This window comes from Osmerus mordax, chromosome 8 (genome assembly GCF_038355195.1).
Source record: "Osmerus mordax isolate fOsmMor3 chromosome 8, fOsmMor3.pri, whole genome shotgun sequence".
Taxonomy (NCBI): domain Eukaryota; kingdom Metazoa; phylum Chordata; class Actinopteri; order Osmeriformes; family Osmeridae; genus Osmerus; species Osmerus mordax.
In genome coordinates, this window is record NC_090057.1 from 3,244,136 (window position 1) to 3,263,834 (window position 19,699).

Consider the following 19,699-nt stretch of genomic DNA (forward strand, 5'->3'; position numbering starts at 1 on the left):
GTTGCTGTCGACAGGGTATGCTACTGGTATTGTAAATATGCAGAACCAATCCCTTGTATAGATGAGGTGAAAAGCCCCTGCTAAATGGGCCCAGCTCTGAGGCAAATGCATTGTCTCACCTCATCAAGTACAGATCCCTCTCCCTGTTCTGGGATGACAGGGACTAAAGCCCTTAATCCCTAGCTTGATTCACACTACCTTGTATTGTAGGTTTACCAATGTTATCAATGTAATGGTCGTGCTTTTCACCAGGCAGAATGCTGTATGATTGTTTTAAGACATTAAGACATTCAGAATGGATGCACATGTTGAAGTTACGATAGTGTTTTATCATTATGGTTGAATCTCAAGTGTGACAGTGAAGTAAAATGCACAAGTATAATTATTCTGTCATAAAAAAATCTGGGTACAGTAAGTGTGTGTATAAGTGCAGTATTTTTGCATTACCTTTATGGCAAGTAGCCTGTATTGTTCCCACAGTCAACATCAATGGCAATCCCAAAAGCTTGTTGATTCTGTGTTTGTGTTTCACAATGTACAAGTGAATGGCCTATTGCTCCTGGTATACTGGACAGGTGGGCTTATTGCTTTACGATAGGTAAGCTAATTGCTTTACGGTAGGTAGGCTAAAACACCAATTATATATCTGCAAGGTGGGACAAAGTGGTTGGTTATGAGGTATTACAGTTTACTAGTGAGTAATTGAACAGTCTTACGGTGGGTTCATAACTAAGCCAAAAGCATACGCACGAACATGATGAACACTGAGAGAACAATAGGTGCCTAGCTGCATCCATTCAAAGATTCAATGATTGAAGATAATAGCACTGCACTATACTGTGCTGTTTCGTGATGTGCAGTCAATTCTCAACACCTACGAGTCAGATTTATATTTGTAACCATCTAGCTCTATTAGAAGCACCATTACAGTAATGTCACACCGACACCAGCTACAAGCCTTGCAGGAAGTTTTTTCTCGTTCCAAGCTTGAGCGCTTGCGCACAACGTAAGAGCCGCACACCCCATTTGGTTATATTATGGTGCTTTGCAAGAGATGGCACAGATGAACACATATCAGAAACGCACCACATATTCACAATAGGAAAGTCCACTTGTGCGGCGTGAACTCAGCCTGTCACGAAACAAATTAGAAATGTATGAAGTAAGGCTGGAGATCTCCGCTGGTACAGTAGGCTATGGCTTACACTGTCCGCTTACCTCCCCTGTAGTCGCAGATTCTGTCCCCGGCGTTTGTCCTTGTTTCGATAGAAAACGGTTATGCGTTACTGCTGTCTTTTCCAGCAAATACTAATGTTTCATTTTACGGCAAAATGTATAGCCCTGTCTCTTCTTGTAGCCCGTCTTTTGTGTGTCGGTTGTCCAGTCCTTTCCCGGCTTCTGTTACCTCTTCCCTATTGCCAGCGTCGGGACTTGGCAGATGCCACAGAACGCGTCTTTATCCGCTCTTTGCACAGCGTCGGCTCTCAGATGCAAGCGAATGCTTGGTCAGAGCGACACACCGTGTGGCTACTTTACTCCCGATACCGCTCCTCCCCTTTACTTTCTGTTTTCTACGGAGCCCTATAGCGCCTCTCACTTGCCTGTCTATGGAATTACATAAATGTATGTATTGTAAGGCTACTGTATCATGTCAGGCTTCACTAACAAGCACACACATCGCTGAATATAGTTGTCCTTGCATGGCGGTTCGTAGTGATTGCCTTCACGAGCCTGTAAGAGGCACCCGCAAGTGTCCAAAAGGCGGAAGATAATTCTAGGGCGCATCAGTCATCTGTATCATGCACACAGGTAGCCTTGCATATTGCTTTCTTGCTTGAAAATGAGTACTTGTTTAATACAGTTGTTTTAATTCAGTTTTAGGCCCAAATGGAACAATACCATGTAGCCTACTTTCTTTGCCAAAAATAAATAAATTGGATACCTTAGTACAATGTAGGCCTACGACATTGCAAATGCATGTAGGATTTTTGTCTATTTCATAGGCTACACACACAAAAAAATTCTCCCACAGAGCAATATTAATAAACGCACAATTGCAATATGTGCCGTTCGTTTTGTTGGGATTCAACCGACTGTGACCAATGGAATCGAGGGGTTGTTGCGGGTTACAGTCTATACGTAGGCCCATTCAAATATATTATTTGCTGCGCAATAAATGCATATAGATAGTAAATACAGTAATTCGTAGTTCATTGTGGACCATTTTTGTCTACTGTACGTTGGGTAGAATTGTTCAGTTATTACTATATATATATATATTTTAAATATTTTATAGAATTTGACTAAATTAAATCAATTACAGGCCAGTCATCATAAGGCTTTGACATAGCCCATCTCAAAAAATGATCAAATAATGAATGATCATTTTACAGTGTAAATGTAATCATACAATACAACAATTTTTTTCAGGGTATTTTTCAAATTTAAAATGGGCAAAAACACCAATAAAACTGTAAAACAGACAAGTTACTGTCCTAAGAAGTTAACAACACAGAGGCTATAAACACAAGTAATTGGGCAAAAGGGGCACTGTACAGGAGGCATAACCTACACAAAGAACACGTTAATATAAGCAGTCATATTTGTATAATCTGTGTGCAGTTACTTATACACCAACACAATCAGAATTTAAAAATAAATGATCTGAAAACGGCGTCCGTCCTGATAAACATCGTACAGTTTCACTGCAGCAGAGATGGAGAAGCATGGGCTCGTTGTTAGGAGGTGTGGGTGTAAACACCAGAGCTGGGGGAACACGCTGTCCTGCAGAACACAACCTGAATGAGTATCTTGAAAGCTACAGCATACGTTGACCTTCATAAGTGTGGGAGTCAGGTGGCTGAGCGGTTAGGGAATCGAGCTAGTAATCAGAAGGTTGCTGGTTCGATTCCCCGGCCGTGACAAATGATGGTGTGTCCTTGGGCAAGGCACTTCACCCTTCTTGCCTTGGGGGGAATGTCCCTGTACTTCCTGTAAGTAGCTCTGGATAAGAGCGTCTGCTAAATGACTAAATGTAAATAAGTATTTATGTTTTGTGTGTTCAGGTGTGTGTGTGTGGGCTGACAGTTAAGTCTGCACTGCTCATCTCTGAATGTAGTGTAGAATGTTGCAGAGAACACAATGTGTGTGTTTAAATCGCTTCAGTCAGTCCATGTGGAGTAGTGTCACAGCGAAGTCAAGGATCTGTTTTTCTTTGTCTTCTTGTTTCTGCTATCAGATGCGAATGGTGGCCGGCAGAATAAGAAGGGACAGGGTAGCACACGTTCTAGTGTAACAGGATATTGAGCAAAGGGGAAAATTATACCTTGATTATCAAAATGTTACTTTTACAGATGTAAGTACAGCTTGCAGGCATTGTAATTAATTCTGACAAAGAAGCAGGTGCAATGAGCTGAATCTACTAACATGAGGGATTTTCGAAAGCAAGATTTGAAGGCCAGAATTATTTGAAAGAGCTAATCAAATTAACCCACTTAGAATGAAATGAACCAGGGACATTTAGCAAGTCTGGGTTCAGCTATGCTTAAAACCACATCTCTATGGCAATTAAGGCTATGAAGGAGGGGAAGGGACCTATGCCAGGTTTTGGGAATCCAAAGCTTTGTTTGAAGAGGGGATTTTAGGGTGAAAGTACTCTGCAAACATTAATTTAAAATGACATTTACTCACCCTTTGAGACAGGGAAAATATTTCCTGCCATGCCACTAAACATAAAAAATTGCTTCTCATGAAAACTTCTGCTCAGCACTGTGTTTCAGAATTTCTTTGTTCCAAGTCTTCAAATGCCATTTAACATTTCTTAAAATGAGCCTAATCATGAAGCTTTGACACTGAATTGTCTTTTTAAGTCAGTGAGCCATTGAAGTTACTGACCCTACAAGAAGACAAAAATGTTGGTTTAAACATGACATTAGAATCAAAGGAAAAGCAAGTCACAAGCAGTGCTCTTTCAAGAAACTAAACAGATAAGCATGACATGTTCATCAAAAGGTGACTGTTAATTAACTCACACCCGTTGCCACAGGTACCTCAGAGCAGACTCCAATCAACAGCTCTAATTGAAAAATCAAACACGTTAGTTACCACCCACCAGAAACCCTACGCTTCAGAGACTTTGCAAAAAACTAGATATCTGAGTTATTTGAGCTGTTGTCTGGTCTTTACTACAGTAAGGTATTAGACCACCTGTTTTACCCATATTCCAAGAGTCATATTAATTGATCTAATAAAGGCTAAGATTGATTGAGCCACATGATTTGGAGTAAACACATCTGCTTTAGAAGAGAAATTACTCTCTATCTGAATGTAGCATGCTGTTAAATATGATCCTGCTAAGACATTTTGAGAAGGGGTGACAATATCTTCAGAATAAGTGGCGTGAAAAGCAACTCTGAAGTGGAATTGCATTTTGTGAATAAAAAAGATATTCCCATCATTTGGGCGTTTTTAAAGATGTGAAAATGAGAGCCGTGATTTTTGAAATTATGTGTGAGCAGATCGCTTGCTTAACTTTATGTGAAAATCTTAACAATACCTTAGATGAAGTCCTTCATTTGTTGAAGGGAACTGAAATGGTGCGTGTTGAATGTAGAAACCCCTTATCTCGACAGCTGAATATGGCTATCAGCACTCAAACAAACATGAGCAGCGTGCCTATGCAGTTCAGGGATAATTATCACAAACATCCCAAACCCTCCAGATACGACGCCCTCGTACGCCCTTGACGACATTCATGGCTCTCTCTAAATGTACATAAATTACTTCAGATGATTCTGTCTAGTCAGTCAGGACTGACGTTAATCCTGCATCCCTCTGAAGTGGGAAATGCATAAAAAACAGCAACACAGGACACTTCTCCACATGGAACACCCAGGCAATATCTTTCACAACCACTACCCCCCTTAAAAACCGAAGACAATATAAGGGTGGTGAAGCCATACCCCCCCACACACACACGCACACGCACACACACGGTGTGGGGCAGGGGGACTGTCTGTCTGTCTGTCTGTCTGTCTGCCTGTCTGTCTGTCTATCCATCTGTCTCTCTGCTCTGCTTTACCCTGAACAGGCTCACAGCGCCCCATTGCCCTATGGCTTTGAAAATACAGTCTACAATACAAACCTGCAATCCTGCTCTATTCAACTTTACCCACGCACACTCCAGAACGGCTGTAACGTTTGATCAATGCTTCAAGGGACTCCGGATTGCTGCAATTAGAAAACAATGCCTTAAGAATCTATTTTAGGGCATGCACTACGAAAGGGAAGTGCAACAGAGAGGATAATTGGGTATTGACAAAAGGATGCGAGGAAGGCAGAGACAGAACACAAGGCCTGTCTCCAATTTACTTTGTCATCTTGAGGCTCTGATTATGCTGTTTACTGACCAGATAATTGGCCAACCCTTAACAAAAATAAGGCTCATATACCGTGAAGCGTCAAAAATACATTGCATGTATTTGTATGGTCCCTTTGCAATAGATTGTGTGGTACAAGATGAACAAGCTTGGGTGGACCATTTTATCCCATAGTGTGGTTCATTGGGCAATGATTCAGTGAGCTGTGTGCTGTTAAACACATTTGAGCATGCCTCTATGACTGTAAATGATACTAAAATGCCAGTTTAGACTTGATTATCAATCAGGGAATCAGGGAATTCAGATAGTTCAATGTATTTAATTGAAACACTTGACTTATTCTGAATCTCTTAAGGCCTACACGTCCATCCAGTATGATGTTTACATGGGGTTGAGAAACTAAAAGAGTTATCAGTCTCTGCTCTTTGCCTTTGGAATCCGCTTGATCCCCTGCGTCCAACAAATCAAGAAGAAAATGCATGAATGAGATTTTGCTCCAGCAGATTCCACCCCCCCACCCCCCAGTCAGTCATGGAAATAGGCTCAGATTTCTCCCTCCTTCCACCAGCCTTCAAGGCCATAAATTCACAGCGCCATCTAGTGCTGAGTTTTGAAGCAACTTCACATTGACTTCGCTTCTTGAATGCCAGTGTAAGATGATATGTTTCTTAACCTGTATTTAATTTGTATTTATTCCTAGGTTCGTGATCTTTACTCTCAACATAAACCAAACCTAAACCGTCGAGGGAATTCTACAACGCTGCTTTTGTATGCAAGCCAGATCACATATGGCCGTCATGTTCACCATGTGAAAGTTCCAACCCCTCCATCGCTGCTCTCTCTCTCTCTCTCTCTCTCTCTCTCTCTCTCTCTCTCTCTCTCTCTCTCTCTCTCTCTCTCTCTCTCTCTCTCTCTCTCTCTCCTTGGCTCTCTCTCTCTCCTTGGCTCTCTCTCTCCTTGGCTTTCTCTCTCTTTGGCTTTCTCTCTCCTTGTCTCTCTCTCTCTCCTTGTCTCTCTCTCTCTCCTTGTCTCTCTCTCTCCTTGTCTCTCTCTCTCTCTCTCCCTCCCTCTCTCCTTGCAGTCTCAGTGGGTCTAAGCCTGTAGCCAGCAACAGCTCCATGGATGGGAGGAACACAACAGAGACCATCTGTTGCCTGTGTGTTTGCCTTGGTGCTCTGCCACACAGAGCTCCGCCAGGGGACCCATGGCGAACCACAAACTCAACTGAGCCCTGAGACTCACACACAGAAGCCTCTCTTCTCCACAGCCTCGGTTTCAGGATTTCTCCCTGCTGCAACCATAACAGGCCCTCATTGAAGGAACACTATTACGTAACCACTATCAACCTTAATTGGACTGGCAGAGGGAAATGAAAAACTTTCACTATACCGAGTGCATAGTGGTTCCCCTGAGTCAACCAGGATTGAACCGAAGTGCTCGACTTAATTGAATTGCAGAGTAGCCATATCCCTGGTGGACACTGTTGTTTGCGGGTTCAAGACATGGGAAAGGAGAGAATGTCAGAGCTAAATTTAAAATGTTTAATCTATGTTTTGTTTCTGTAAAAGCTTTGAAATGATGAAAGCTTTCACCGTTACTACATGACCAAACACAAATAATGCATCTCAAGTTGTGCATTTCAAGGGGATTACTGTAATTAGTTATTTATTGTGACTCATGAGTCATTATGCAGGTTTATTGTGGTGGTGTATTATGTTATACTTTTGTACTGACGTGTGTATGTGCTCATTTGTGGCCCTTAGCCTACGTCTATATGAATTAAATAAATAATACTGATGATGGTAATTAAATGGTAATGCATTTTCAGGAACCTTACCTTTTGTCATGTGTTGTTGCTTGTAATCTGATTTAAATCTTGATCCGGCAACCAACTACTTCTTATCTTTGAGATCTTCTAAATTTAGATGTAACCAAGCCAGCTTAGTAGAGCAATGTTTCAACGGTGTTGTAATATCGTTCTGTAAGAATGGCAACTTAAGTCTACAGTAGTTAGAAGGGGTCCCATTATCGTCCACCTAGCTCTCGACGGTCGTTAGAAATGTTGTTATAATACAAATTAAAAACGTTATGTCACAGCATTGTACTTTAATATATAGATACACACCTATATTATAACATTCTGGTTTTGAAATCCAATCACGATATGCCTAGAAATGTTACTTTCCTGATTTTAGCAGTTAGCCAGGGGGTCCCATTATCGTCCACCCAACCACTCTCAAATGTCAGTTTGACGCTGCGGAAGGCAGATGCTACACATACGGTTTGAGAGCGTATTTACATACTCAAATCTCAAAGTAAGAAGCTGTAATTTGGTGTGCAGCAATATAAGATGTGTACATATCGATGAGTTACTTTATTTCGTTGCTGCTGCATATCTTCTTTAAGAAATTAACAGAAGAAACGGTTGTGGACGATAATTACACTACATTTGTCACAGAATTATAAACACATAGATTACTGGTAAAACGTGTACAAAGAAACATTTGATTGACAACAAACACGACAATCAACAGAAACCGATTTTCTGCAAGGAAAGGAATCCCTGTTTGTACCAAGTGTGTTCTAAGCCTTCACCACTAGAGGGCAGATTAGAACAGCTGTTGTCACACAGGATCGTCTCCATGGGAGGATGTTCTAGGAGGTTATAGAAAATCTAGAACAAGCAGCTCCTCGATTGCTTCGTTTGATTAATGAACTTTTTAATGTTAATTTGTATGGGAACAATTTTTCAAAAGATGCGCTGCAAAGGTGACTGATATCTGGTCTCCAGTATCCAGACATCTGTATCTGATTGGTCTGTGTGTCAGTGGGAGGTGAGCGGCAATCCAGCTGCTGCCTGCCTTATCTGATAAATATAACCTTAATCAGGATTACTGTGCAACATGACAGGTGCAGCCCACATGCAGAGCTTACAACCTCACCACACTATACACACACACACACACACACACACACACACAGTATTCACAAAATACACACACATAATACTAACAACTCACACACACATGGAGTATTGACAAAACACACACCAGATGTAATTGTTCTCTACTGGGAGAACAAATGAGATATGAAATGGTTTCCTGTCAGTGGGATACAATGACAGAAAGAGGTTTGTTAGAGTCAGACAAGGTCAGGTGACCTATCATGTGTACTGCATTGTCATGGCAAACAGGTTTTCTCAGAAACATTATAAAAACACTACCAGGAAATGGTCCGCCTTCACCAAAAAGCTTTCACAATGCTTGACTAGTGTAATCATTTCTCTAATGTCTGACGGAAGAGAGTCAAGAGAGAGACAAATCCTCTTTTCGTTCCCATTAAGGAACACTGATGGGTCATATTCATGCCTGACTACCAAGGAAGAAATGGATGAAGTGTCATGTCACTATCGTATGTGTGAGTTTGAAGCAGAAAGCCCAAACTGAATGCTGCTCAGAATCTAATCTTGTGTTATCAGTCAAAGCATTGTTGTTATTCAGGGATAAACAATCTCCTGTATTTTTCTGTTACATTTCCTACAAATTGATTCCAGCACGTAAACCCCTTCATCTATATTTGCACTGTTGGATTACCTGAGTGCAGGCTTCTGGAAACAGCAGCCTCAGTAATTGTGCCCCCAGTGCAACAAAACTGTGGGGACTAATCGACTATCTTACATAAGGTGAATGCTACTGTATTGAACATGCATTCCAGAGAGAAAGCAAGGAGCCAGGCAAGCAGTTCACAATTTTATTTACCGAATAAATTTGGACAAAACACCAGAATTTGTTACGTTACAATCAAAACATCCGAGGCAGATATCCCACCATGCACCACCCCCCTCTGAAAACGAAAAGAAAAAAGGACTCTTAACATTAGCACCAACTTAAATAAGGGTAGCTCATTCTACTAAACAAAAAAAAGGAAAGCAATAGTTGTTTTAAAAGCAACTCAGAAAGTAGTATATTGAGAATTTTCAGTTTTTTTTTTCTTTTACCTTTTCTTAAAAATAAAAATAAACTAGCTGTTACACCCCTGCTAAGCAGTCTAAAGCATTCATAGGGCACATGCCAATAACTAGATAAAAACACAAATTCAAGTAACATTGAGATACAACAAAACATGTCCACTGGTACCCATTCAGAACATGATCGTTTCACAGAACCTACGCAGGCAGTAGAAAACTAACATGAGGTACTGGAGACCATGTTAATAGTAATAATAATAATATGGTAGAATAACTGGTGTCAAGTCTAGAAAAAAAACAAGGGCGACTGTGGCATGGGATGTCGGGCACAGAAATACTGGCACAAAAAGAAATATAAGTTTATTCTAAAACTTTGGACATAGTTTCCTCCCTTTGCACCTGTCCTGTGTCCAAAATATTGCAGACATTATTCATGAAAAAGGTATTTTTGAAAAAAGAAAAACCCTGCAATGTGTTTTTTTAAATATATATATATATATTTATATTTATATAGTTGTTACAATTTAAATAAAACATTTCTGTTTTTCGTTCCTAAAAATGAGAAGCTGAACTTAAATAGAAGAAGCTAGTCTAAGGAGAAGGAATTGCTCGCTTAACCTGTGTGAATCAAGTGCATGATGCCACATTTGGAGGCTTTACAAGAGAAATGTTAAGGTTCTTAAGGGAGAGATATTAAAGCAGCAGTAACAATTTATGGAATAGCTTAAAAAAATGACAAGGTTATTGTGAACTTAAAAGACACATGACAAATGAAAGGTGGAAACCTAATCTAGGCGAGTAGGAGAGAAGTACACAGTTAGCATACGGTAAGGCTAAACAGAGGCTAAAATACACAAGTTAAAAGAGATACATATGATTGTTTAGTGAGTATCTACCCTCTATGTGAGTGAAAGAGCTTTTCTAATGTCAAAGGTCAAGTTCGGTTATGGGTGACTAACGCTGGATAAAAAATAAGAATGCAAAACAAAACATACATGTCATTGTGACTGTGACAATAGGTAGACTTATCCTACTTCTAACCAGTACAGGTAGAAGATCAGAAAAAGTCAGTCTTCCTTATGGGTTAAGGTAGGAATTCTAGGTTGGTTAAGCTAATCCTAGACCTGTGATTTGGGGGCAAGTGCTACCTCAAGCTTTGAGAGGACTCATGGAGGAGTGGTGTGGCAGTCCAACTGTCAGTTTGTCTTGTTCTCCTTGGCTGAGGTTTCCTGTCCCTTCGCGCTTTCCGTAGTGTCTCAGCATGGCGTCTGTCTCTGCTTGCAGAGCACCATGAATAAACTAAAACAGAAAACTAAAGAATGTTTGCTACATCGTTTGTGACTTGCATGTTCAGCAGCGTTGACTCCTAATGGGAAGTCCGACCCTCGTGATGTTTGAGTGGCTCCTAACCTGTTAAGACAGGGCTCAAGCTTGAAGGTTCCATGGAATGGTGGAAAAGGGATGGACCACCGTAAGTGAGTGACACAATGTCCACCTGCTAAACTACAACTACAGTTTGGCTCTGCGAGACCGCGGCGAGGTGACCATGGGCCCAGTCCTCCCTTTTGTGCTTCTCGTCGGGCGGGCTCAGCTGAAGAACTGTTCCAGCTCTTCCTCCATGCTGACCTCTGGCACCGCTTGCTCCTGCTCCCTCTCCGCCCGGCCCTGCGCCACAGCGCCCCCCGCTGCCCCGGAGGAGAACCAGGGGTGCTCCAGGATCTCCCGGGAGGTGAGGCGCTCTGCAGGCTCCCGGCGGAGGATACTCCGGATCAGGCACTTGGCCTTGGGTGTGAGGGTCTCTGGGATGCTGAAGTGACCACGTCGGATCTTACTGAACAGAGAGCCAGGCTCCACGTCGTGGAAGGGGTAGCGGCCCACCAGGATGGTGTAGAGCATGACGCCCAGGCTCCACACGTCGGCCGCTTTGCCCGAGTAGCTGCCGCTGGCGTTGAGGATCTCGGGGCTGACGTACGCCGGGCACCCGTGCTTGTCTGACAGGGAATCGTCGTGGCCGTCCAGGATGTAGGTGTCTTCCAGGCTCTCCAGTTTCACAAGGCTCCTGGGGAGACATTTAGTCATTTAGCAGACGCTCTTATCCAGAGCGACTTACAGTAAAGTACAGGGACATCCCCCCAGAGGCAAGTAGGGAATCGAACCGGCAACCTTCTGATTGGTAGCCCGATTCCCTAACCGCTCAGCCATCTGACCCCCTACACAGACACAGGAACACAAGACTTGATATTAGCACTGTTGTTCCCTGTTAATTCCCTGTTAACTTTCTGGGTTCTGATAGCTTTACTTTGAAGGGGGCCGGATGTTGTTACTGCGTGAGTTATACTGGTGAACATGGAGTGTGACCATTAAAACGAGTAAAGGAAACCCAGTGTTTTGTATGAGTTAACATTCCCTATTACTCTCCAGGACGCATCGTGGAGGCGGTAATGAACTCAGGAGAGACTTTGTGACACCGTGACATTTAAACAACGGTCATTTTAGCCCAGTTGAAGAAACGTCCAACAGATACCATTTTAACTTTTGACTTGAGAATGATATCTTAGATGCACGTAGAAAGAGAGATTGAAATGTATGAAACATATCAATAAAACTCATGGCCACTCACATGAGGTTTTGGTTCCAGACCTACTATATCTTGAGCTGGCCTCATGACGTCCTGATAGACATACGTATGGTTTTTAGATCCATAGCTTTTAGACATTAAATGAATTGGAGCACATAATGCCTGAGGTTTAAATCTGACATTTCCATTTGCTCAGATAAGAGCCCAGACAGATTTTGCCAGTCTAAAAATAGAGCGGTTTTCAAAAGGCCTTTCCGCAACAACAAAGCAGAACCATTACCAATGACTCTGATGGCCTTCCGAGTCTGGTGCTCAGAAAGGACGGTTTTAAAACGAGAACCAAGTCTCTCTAATCAGAATGGGCTTTCCTTCATCAACAGACATCCATTAAGGCTCTTCTCTGCAATCCAAGCATGGCTGTACCGTTCTCTAGGAGACGCTCATAATGCCTGGTTGTTCAGAAGCACACTGAGGGCCCTGGAGAGGCCTGGGCAGAGGATCCGACACACGAATGAGAAAGGGACACTTGTGATGCTTCTGCTTAAGTGCTTTCATCTGTGTGTGGAAAAGTGCAACACACTTGTGCGCACTCACACACACACACACACACATGCACTCACACACACATGTACACACACACACACACACCGGGAGAATGTGAACTGCATCTTCAGGAGATTGCACTCCTTCCCGCTGGCTCATGCACATTCGGAACACTGCCACACGTGCACACACACACATCAACAGCTGAGTATTGCTGGAATAGCTACTTTGTGACAGGCTGGAGGGAGAATTCACTATGTTAACGTGGGCGCTCTGTAGTACAGTTTCCATGCAATAGAATTCCACTGTTCTCTCAGATATATCCTTTGTTTAGAGCGAGAGACAGACAGTTGAGAATAAATATTAGACGCAAACTAATACAAGTTTCTCTGACTCTCCTTAAGGTCGGTAGTAACTTACGAAGTCCTTGTAAACTCTATGACATGTACAGTTAACATTTAAATGTCAATAATAAAATCAGTCACGAAATTAGAAATACCCTACAGTGAATATCTGCCGTATTAAGTGTTATGCAGTGGTTAATGAGTAACTTTCAAACATGTTGGGCAATGCGTGCTCCACCTGCTACATACTAGGCTAAAATAAACTCCAGAGCTAGTGGACTTGTGAGGGTCATTATAGGATCGTGTGCTGTGTACAAGGTAATATCTCGTCCGCTGACTTTGCTATGCCGCACTGCGCTAGCGGATTCCACACATGGCTGACCAGCGACCTCTGACCTATAAACTTTACTGGGATGTCAGTTGGCGACTTGAAGCCGTAACATAACAAGGTCAGGTCCTCAGAGTGGGCTGTTGAAACAAGCAGTGGCACTGATGTCCTGTTTGACCTGGCCTTAGTCCCTCTACATACTATGGACACACTCAGGGAGGGGCTGTGGGCTACAGGGTGGGGCTGTGGGCCACAGGGAGGGGCTGTGAGCCACAGGGAGGGGCTGTGGGCCACAGGGAGGGGCTGTGGGCCACAGGGAGGGGCTGTGGGCCACAGGGAGGGGCTGTGGGCCACAGGGTGGGGCTGTGGGCCACAGGGTGGGGCTGTGGGCCACAGGGTGGGGCTGTGGGCCACAGGGAGGGGCTGTGGGCCACAGGGAGGGGCTGTGGGCCACAGGGAGGGGCTGTGGGCCACAGGGAGGGGCTGTGGGCCACAGGGTGGGGTTGGGGCCACAGGGAGGGGCTGTGGGCCACAGGGAGGGGCTGTGGGCCACAGGTTGGGGCTGTGGGCCAGAGGGTGGGGCTGTGGGCCAGAGGGTGGGGCTGTGTGCCAGAGGGTGGGGCTGTGGGCCAGAGGGTGGGGCTGTGGGCCAGGTTGGGGCTGTGGGCCAGAGGGTGGGGCTGTGGGCCAGAGGGTGGGGCTGTGGGCCACAGGGAGGGGCTGTGGGCCACAGGGTGGGGTTGGGGCCACAGGGAGGGGCTGTGGGCCACAGGGAGGGGCTGTGGGCCACAGGTTGGGGCTGTGGGCCAGAGGGTGGGGCTGTGGGCCAGAGGGTGGGGCTGTGTGCCAGAGGGTGGGGCTGTGGGCCAGAGGGTGGGGCTGTGGGCCAGGTTGGGGCTGTGGGCCAGAGGGTGGGGCTGTGGGCCAGAGGGTGGGGCTGTGTGCCAGAGGGTGGGGCTGTGGGCCAGAGGGTGGGGCTGTGGGCCAGGTTGGGGCTGTGGGCCAGAGGGTGGGGCTGTGGGCCAGAGGGTGGGGCTGTGGGCCACAGGGTGGGGTTGGGGCCACAGGGAGGGGCTGTGGGCCACAGGGAGGGGCTGTGGGCCAGAGGGTGGGGCTGTGGGCCACAGGGAGGGGCTGTGGGCCACAGGGAGGGGCTGTGGGCCAGGTTGGGGCTGTGGGCCAGAGGGTGGGGCTGTGGGCCAGAGGGTGGGGCTGTGGGCCAGATGGTGGGGCTGTGGGCCAGAGGGTGGGGCTGTGGGCCAGATGGTGGGGCTGTGGGCCAGGGTGGGTCTCCACACCGAAACGTCTTCCTGCACTCGGCTACACCTTTTTTCCGACGCACCGGATTGAAAGAAGTGAACAGGTGTAAGTAGATAAGGCCATAAACTATTGAGACTGAGACCCACACTATCCCACACCATCCTCCTATGAAGCACAGCCCATCAATCATTCAGGACAGGGGTTTGCCATCTCGATCCAGGGCATGGAAGCCAAGGTTGTCAGACTCCTATCCAATAAGAGTAGCGGAGGCTCAACTTCACTTTTCCATGGCCGGGGCCAGAGAATGACACCATGCATTCTGAGACAGGGCATGGAGGGAGCCAGGGTGACGACCGTGACACAGAGCAGAGCAAGGGCTGAGGGCGGTGGCTACACTTCAACACAGATCTCCAATCTGTGTCTGGATTAACCTCCAGCCTTTAACTGATAAGAAAAAGGTGGTAATAAAACACACTTTTATTTTTTTATTTTTTTAAGAAATCGACTGACAGATGGAGCCGGCTTGTGGGTGCAGGTCTCTATGGCAACAGTCAACTCTGGGACAGACATGGTGTAGTGTGTGCATGCCACCAGCAGGGGGCAGCCACAGCCTGTCCTGCAGTGTTCACTGTGCTGTGTAGCTGTGCACCACAAAGCTCAAACAAATTAAACATCTGTCACACAAAGCTCATCTTGGCTTCAAGTCACTGCTCATCAGTTCAAGAGGCGTTCAGCGATCTGGCCTGGATTCCTCCTGCCTTCTGCTCCTGCTGAGCTTCTATCGCCTGGGGATTCTAAGTGCTGTACCCCATGCGACGCCTGCTTAAATCTTCATTACAGCCGTGTATAACTAAAGTGTGTGGTAAATAAAGCCCGCTCACAGCGCCAGGGCGTGGCAGCAGGGCCTCGGGGCATGGTCTCTCTCTCTCTCTCTCACCTGTCCTCGTTCCTGAAGACAAACTTCCTCAGTTTCAGGTCCCGGAGGACCAGTCCGTTGTCATGGCAATGCGCCACGGCCGAAGCTATCTGATGGAACAGTCTGGCGGCCTCTTCCTCCCGAAGCTTCTTGCAGGTGCGGACGAACGAGTGCATGTCTCCATGGCTCCTCTCGAAGAAGACGTAGGCGCGAGTCTCGCCCAGCAGAATCTCCAGGATCTGGTTGATGTGCTCGTGTCGGCCCAGGGCAAAGTAACCCGCCAGAGACTCCTGGTAGCGAGCAATGTCAAAAACCTGAAACCAGAGAGAGAGGAAAAGAGAGAGAGACAGAGGGACATTAGTATCTAATTTGATGGTTACTTGGGGCTCTATTGACTTGTTTGTTCTGGAAGCTGCAGGCCTGAGGCCCAGCTTTCCAAAACAATGGTGCCATGCAATTCTAGAAATGGAACCAACTAAAGTTTCTATTAATGGATTAATGGATATGATTTAAAGCATGGAAAATGCCCCACGATACACCTAATCCAATCTGATAAACTACTGGCTTCTTCTGCCTACTCCAGTGTTTCAGAGGTATCAGGCGAAGGCACACATGCAGACAGCAGCAAGTTCGGGGAATTGAAATGTACCGCAGAACACGATCGCAGTCTCCCTTGGTTTCCATAGTAACACCTCTCCTATGGTGAACTGACTTTCAGCACAGACATTCAGGTGAGAGGTAGCCAGTGAAACCTGCCGCCCTTAAGGTCTACACAGTGATGACCCGGGCCTACGCCTTGGCAGACACCATCAATCAGGGGAATGTATTTCAAATTGAATTTTAATGTTGCCTAGAAACAGAGAGCCAGAATGGAGGTCAGAATGCAAACTCGTACTGCCTAAGGTGCTGTACAGCCTAGCCTATTTACAATCTTGGTAACCTTTTTTAAGTCACAACCTAGAAGAGGATGTTCCTTTAAGTCCATTAGGGCAATAAAACCTTTTCTATTAATCAGCCTGTTAACTACCCTACTTACAGTTCATAACATCGGATTGTACTCAGGGGAGACTGTTCAGCCATACTGTAAATCAGAACCATATTTTGCACAGCGAGGTGGAAACAATGTCAGTAGATGCCCTAATTCTGCGCACTATGTACTATTGTAGCACATTTATGACTGATTAGACCGGATCGCTCCGTAACTCATTTTCGATGAGGCGGAACTAGAACTTGGACGCAGGGTAACATCCCAAATGCACCTGCTCGAGGAATTAAATGCATCTCCTTTCTAGATACTATAGATGAGTGATGCTTCACTCATAATGAAACCCTCAGTAGGGGGTCCATTCGAAACAGGAGCAACAAATTCGCCGTGTTAAGCGCGTGAACTACACGTAGGTCATATTTTTGACAGTGGCGAACAAAGAGCCTTTGGTAGTGTCTAGGAGTTTGGGAAAATTAGGAGTGCGCGAGGTTACACATCCTATTGTCAGTGTTACATCATGCAACCCGAACCACACGGCTCTTGAGACAAGCGTGAGATCGCTATAGCTCTCCATTCACTTTTTCCATTACTCTCCTGTGCTCTCCATTTCCAATTCATGCATAAAATATGCGCAGACAAATTTTCGCTACTGCACGAGCTATTTCAACACAGTGCATAATTTAGGCTAGTTGAGCATGCCGTGTAGAAGAGGATGTGGATCATTTGATATCAGGAGCAATGCAACTTAAAAAACTATCTAAATAGACAAGTTGCATCATGCAAATCAGCTAAATGTATTGTACACAACTCATGACAATGATAAGACATCTTACACATGTCGATACTAGTCCAATATAAACTACATGAAGCTATCTATAAAAAAAAACGAGTTGATTGATGAGTTTAAGCATAATGAACATGGTTACAATATACCTGCACCGTTTCATGACTCATAAACCCGTCAATCAAAGCAATGGGCCATAAAAAGCTTAGCTTGAGGACTCACCTTACATACGAGCTCTTCCCCACTGTGCAAGTGGGCGGCCCTGAAAACGTGGTCTCCCTCAAGGGGCTCCAACAAAAGGTAGTCCCCAATGCAGGAGATACAGTGCGAAGAGTCAGGTGTTTCAGGCGGGCTAGGGGACCCGAGGTTGGGACTGAAACTCTGGTTCGATTCTGTAGTCCTTAGGCAAGACAATTCTTCAAAGTCGTGTGATTTGTGCCGTGATCTCCCATAACGTGAAATGTTAATGGGATTTGACCTCTGTATGTTCATGAGTATTCGATATAATACTTCCAATAGAATTGGGTCCTGGACTTACAGTGACGTCTCTTATTTATTTGGTTTTAAACTTCAGTAAGCTTCAATGCAGTGGTAAAATATTGTTCTCGAGAAATAAAAATAGAACTGACCTTTTGCTTTTTCCTTTTTCTGCAATTGCACTAAAGAGTGAAAATAGCGAGATTTTCTATTTCGGCCAGGGGACTCGTATTAGGCGATATACAATACGTTCAAAAAAATGAACATAATTTTATGCAATTTATATGGTCTTATTAGAAAGATTAAGAGGCTGGACTTAGGTAGCTAACAAAAGCATTGCTTGCAGTGAGAGCACACCTTTGCACGATGTGCTGAAAGAGCTCCAGCAAAGTAGGTGTCTGAGTGCGAACTGCAAAAGCCAAATTGTTACAAAGCAGTGAAAATATCGAATGCCAGCTTTGCAATGACAATTGCTACAGAAAGCATACAGCTAGCTGGCCGGCTAATCTTGACAACTCGATAAATTGCATGACACGTTTCATAAAACAGAAACAATTCACCGTCTTTAGCTTGCAGACGGGAGATAAAACTAGCACGTTTTACTGCACCGAGTTGCAAATGATTGTGGATTCAAATTGAGACTAAATGTGACATGAACAGCATCAGCTAGCCTCCTTGGTCAGTGTCGCACGGGCCTTGTTCCACAGATCATATCCATGCACGAGCTATGATGATTGCCATCTACCAAATATGGAGAGAAAATCGTCCCGAATTTTTAGCCCTTTGTTGTGTTCGGAAGTCGATATCCTCTGCGACAGATTCGTTTTAATCCAAATGAATTGTCGTCGGCTGCTTGAGCTGCTAAAAGGAAGGGATGGCCGACTTCCCCAGGCCTATCCCTTGATTCAGCAAGACATCCTCTCCCGTGGTGTTGTACTTACGTGGCTGGGAATCGAGTCCATTCAGTGCGAGGTCAGCCGAGCTAACACACACCGAGTCTCAGTGCAAGAGCCGACAGCCTGGCGGAGAAAATTCCACACACACAAGCGAACCTGCCCCCGACCCGCCTCCCTGACGTCAGTCACACACACAGGAACCCCATTGGTTTTCAAGCTGACTACAGTAATACGCAGTCATGTGAGATTCATGTACACCCCAGGAATCTAAATGTATCCTAAGCAAGAGGTTTAATGTAAATTGGATGTGAGGGGGATGGGGATAGGAACCGGACCCATCTAAAATACCGGAATCGTACATATTCTTTGAAACGCTTCCTTCAAAAATTCAAGTTATAGTAAAAGAAAACAACATTCAGTCCGATTGTCATGTAATGAACGTGTCTTAGTTGATAATTGACCATGAATCTTGTCACTGGCAATTGAGCAATGTTCGAAAGCGGTGCTTTTAGAAGAATCCATGTAGTAAAATAAAGAATGCAGATCTGTAAATGTTTGCCTCTCCCTTGTATGTATGCATGCAGGCATACAGAAAACTGTAGCAAGACTTATGTCTTCCATCCAAGCCATAACCATAGAGCTAGACTAAACCCACGCTTCATGAAAATGCATTTTTCACACAGAGAGCTCTCTTTTCAGAATGGTGGTTCACTGCTGGAGAATGTGATGCACCCACACAACTCTTTACTCTTGTGTGTGTTTGTGAGTGTGTGTGTGTGTGTGTGTGTGTGTGTGTGTGTGTGTGTGTGCGTGTGTGTGTGTGTGTGTGGGGGGGGGGGCACTGCTTGCACCACCCACCTGAGTTCATTCCACATAATATTACTAGAGCTTGTGTAGCTCTACAATGATTTTAATTGTATTAGGGTGAGACAAGATCAAAGTCAGAACCAATACATTCAGAGGAATGTTGCAGAGATTTCAAACCCTTTGGTTTTTGTCATTCCATAATGCCAAAAATGCTCTTAGACTTTACATGCCCACCCACTCCTGTTTCAAGCATTCCCACACAGCATGCAGAGATTTCAACATAGATTTGGTTAAGCCTAGGCTGCAGCTGTGCATAAAACAGAAATATAATCCCCAAAGAATCTCTTTGACCCATTCCCAGTCTGTTTGACCCATTCCTAGAGAAAAAGAACAGTTGAGACTTGGAGAAAAATACATGGAGTCACATCAGCTCTCC

At 44.8% G+C, this 19,699-nt stretch overlaps 1 protein-coding gene and 1 long non-coding RNA gene across 2 annotated transcripts in view; both read right to left on the reverse strand.

The window, feature by feature from the left end:
• LOC136947385 (uncharacterized) overlaps positions 1–1,347 on the reverse strand; it is a 37,446-nt gene extending 36,099 nt beyond the window's left edge. The window contains exon 1 of the long non-coding RNA XR_010877011.1: positions 1,219–1,347. This is a non-coding gene — a long non-coding RNA (uncharacterized lncRNA). The remainder of the gene's footprint in view (positions 1–1,218) is intronic.
• A 7,767-nt stretch (positions 1,348–9,114) lies between these two features.
• Positions 9,115–18,553, reverse strand: trib2 (tribbles pseudokinase 2). The gene is made up of 3 exons (XM_067242212.1): positions 17,306–18,553; positions 15,336–15,628; positions 9,115–11,404 (listed from the first exon to the last, which is right to left on the reverse strand). The coding sequence occupies exons 1-3, from the start codon at positions 17,573–17,575 to the stop codon at positions 10,933–10,935; spliced, it is 1,035 nt and encodes a 344-aa protein (XP_067098313.1). The 5' UTR covers positions 17,576–18,553; the 3' UTR covers positions 9,115–10,932.
• Between the last annotated feature and the right edge of the window lie 1,146 nt (positions 18,554–19,699).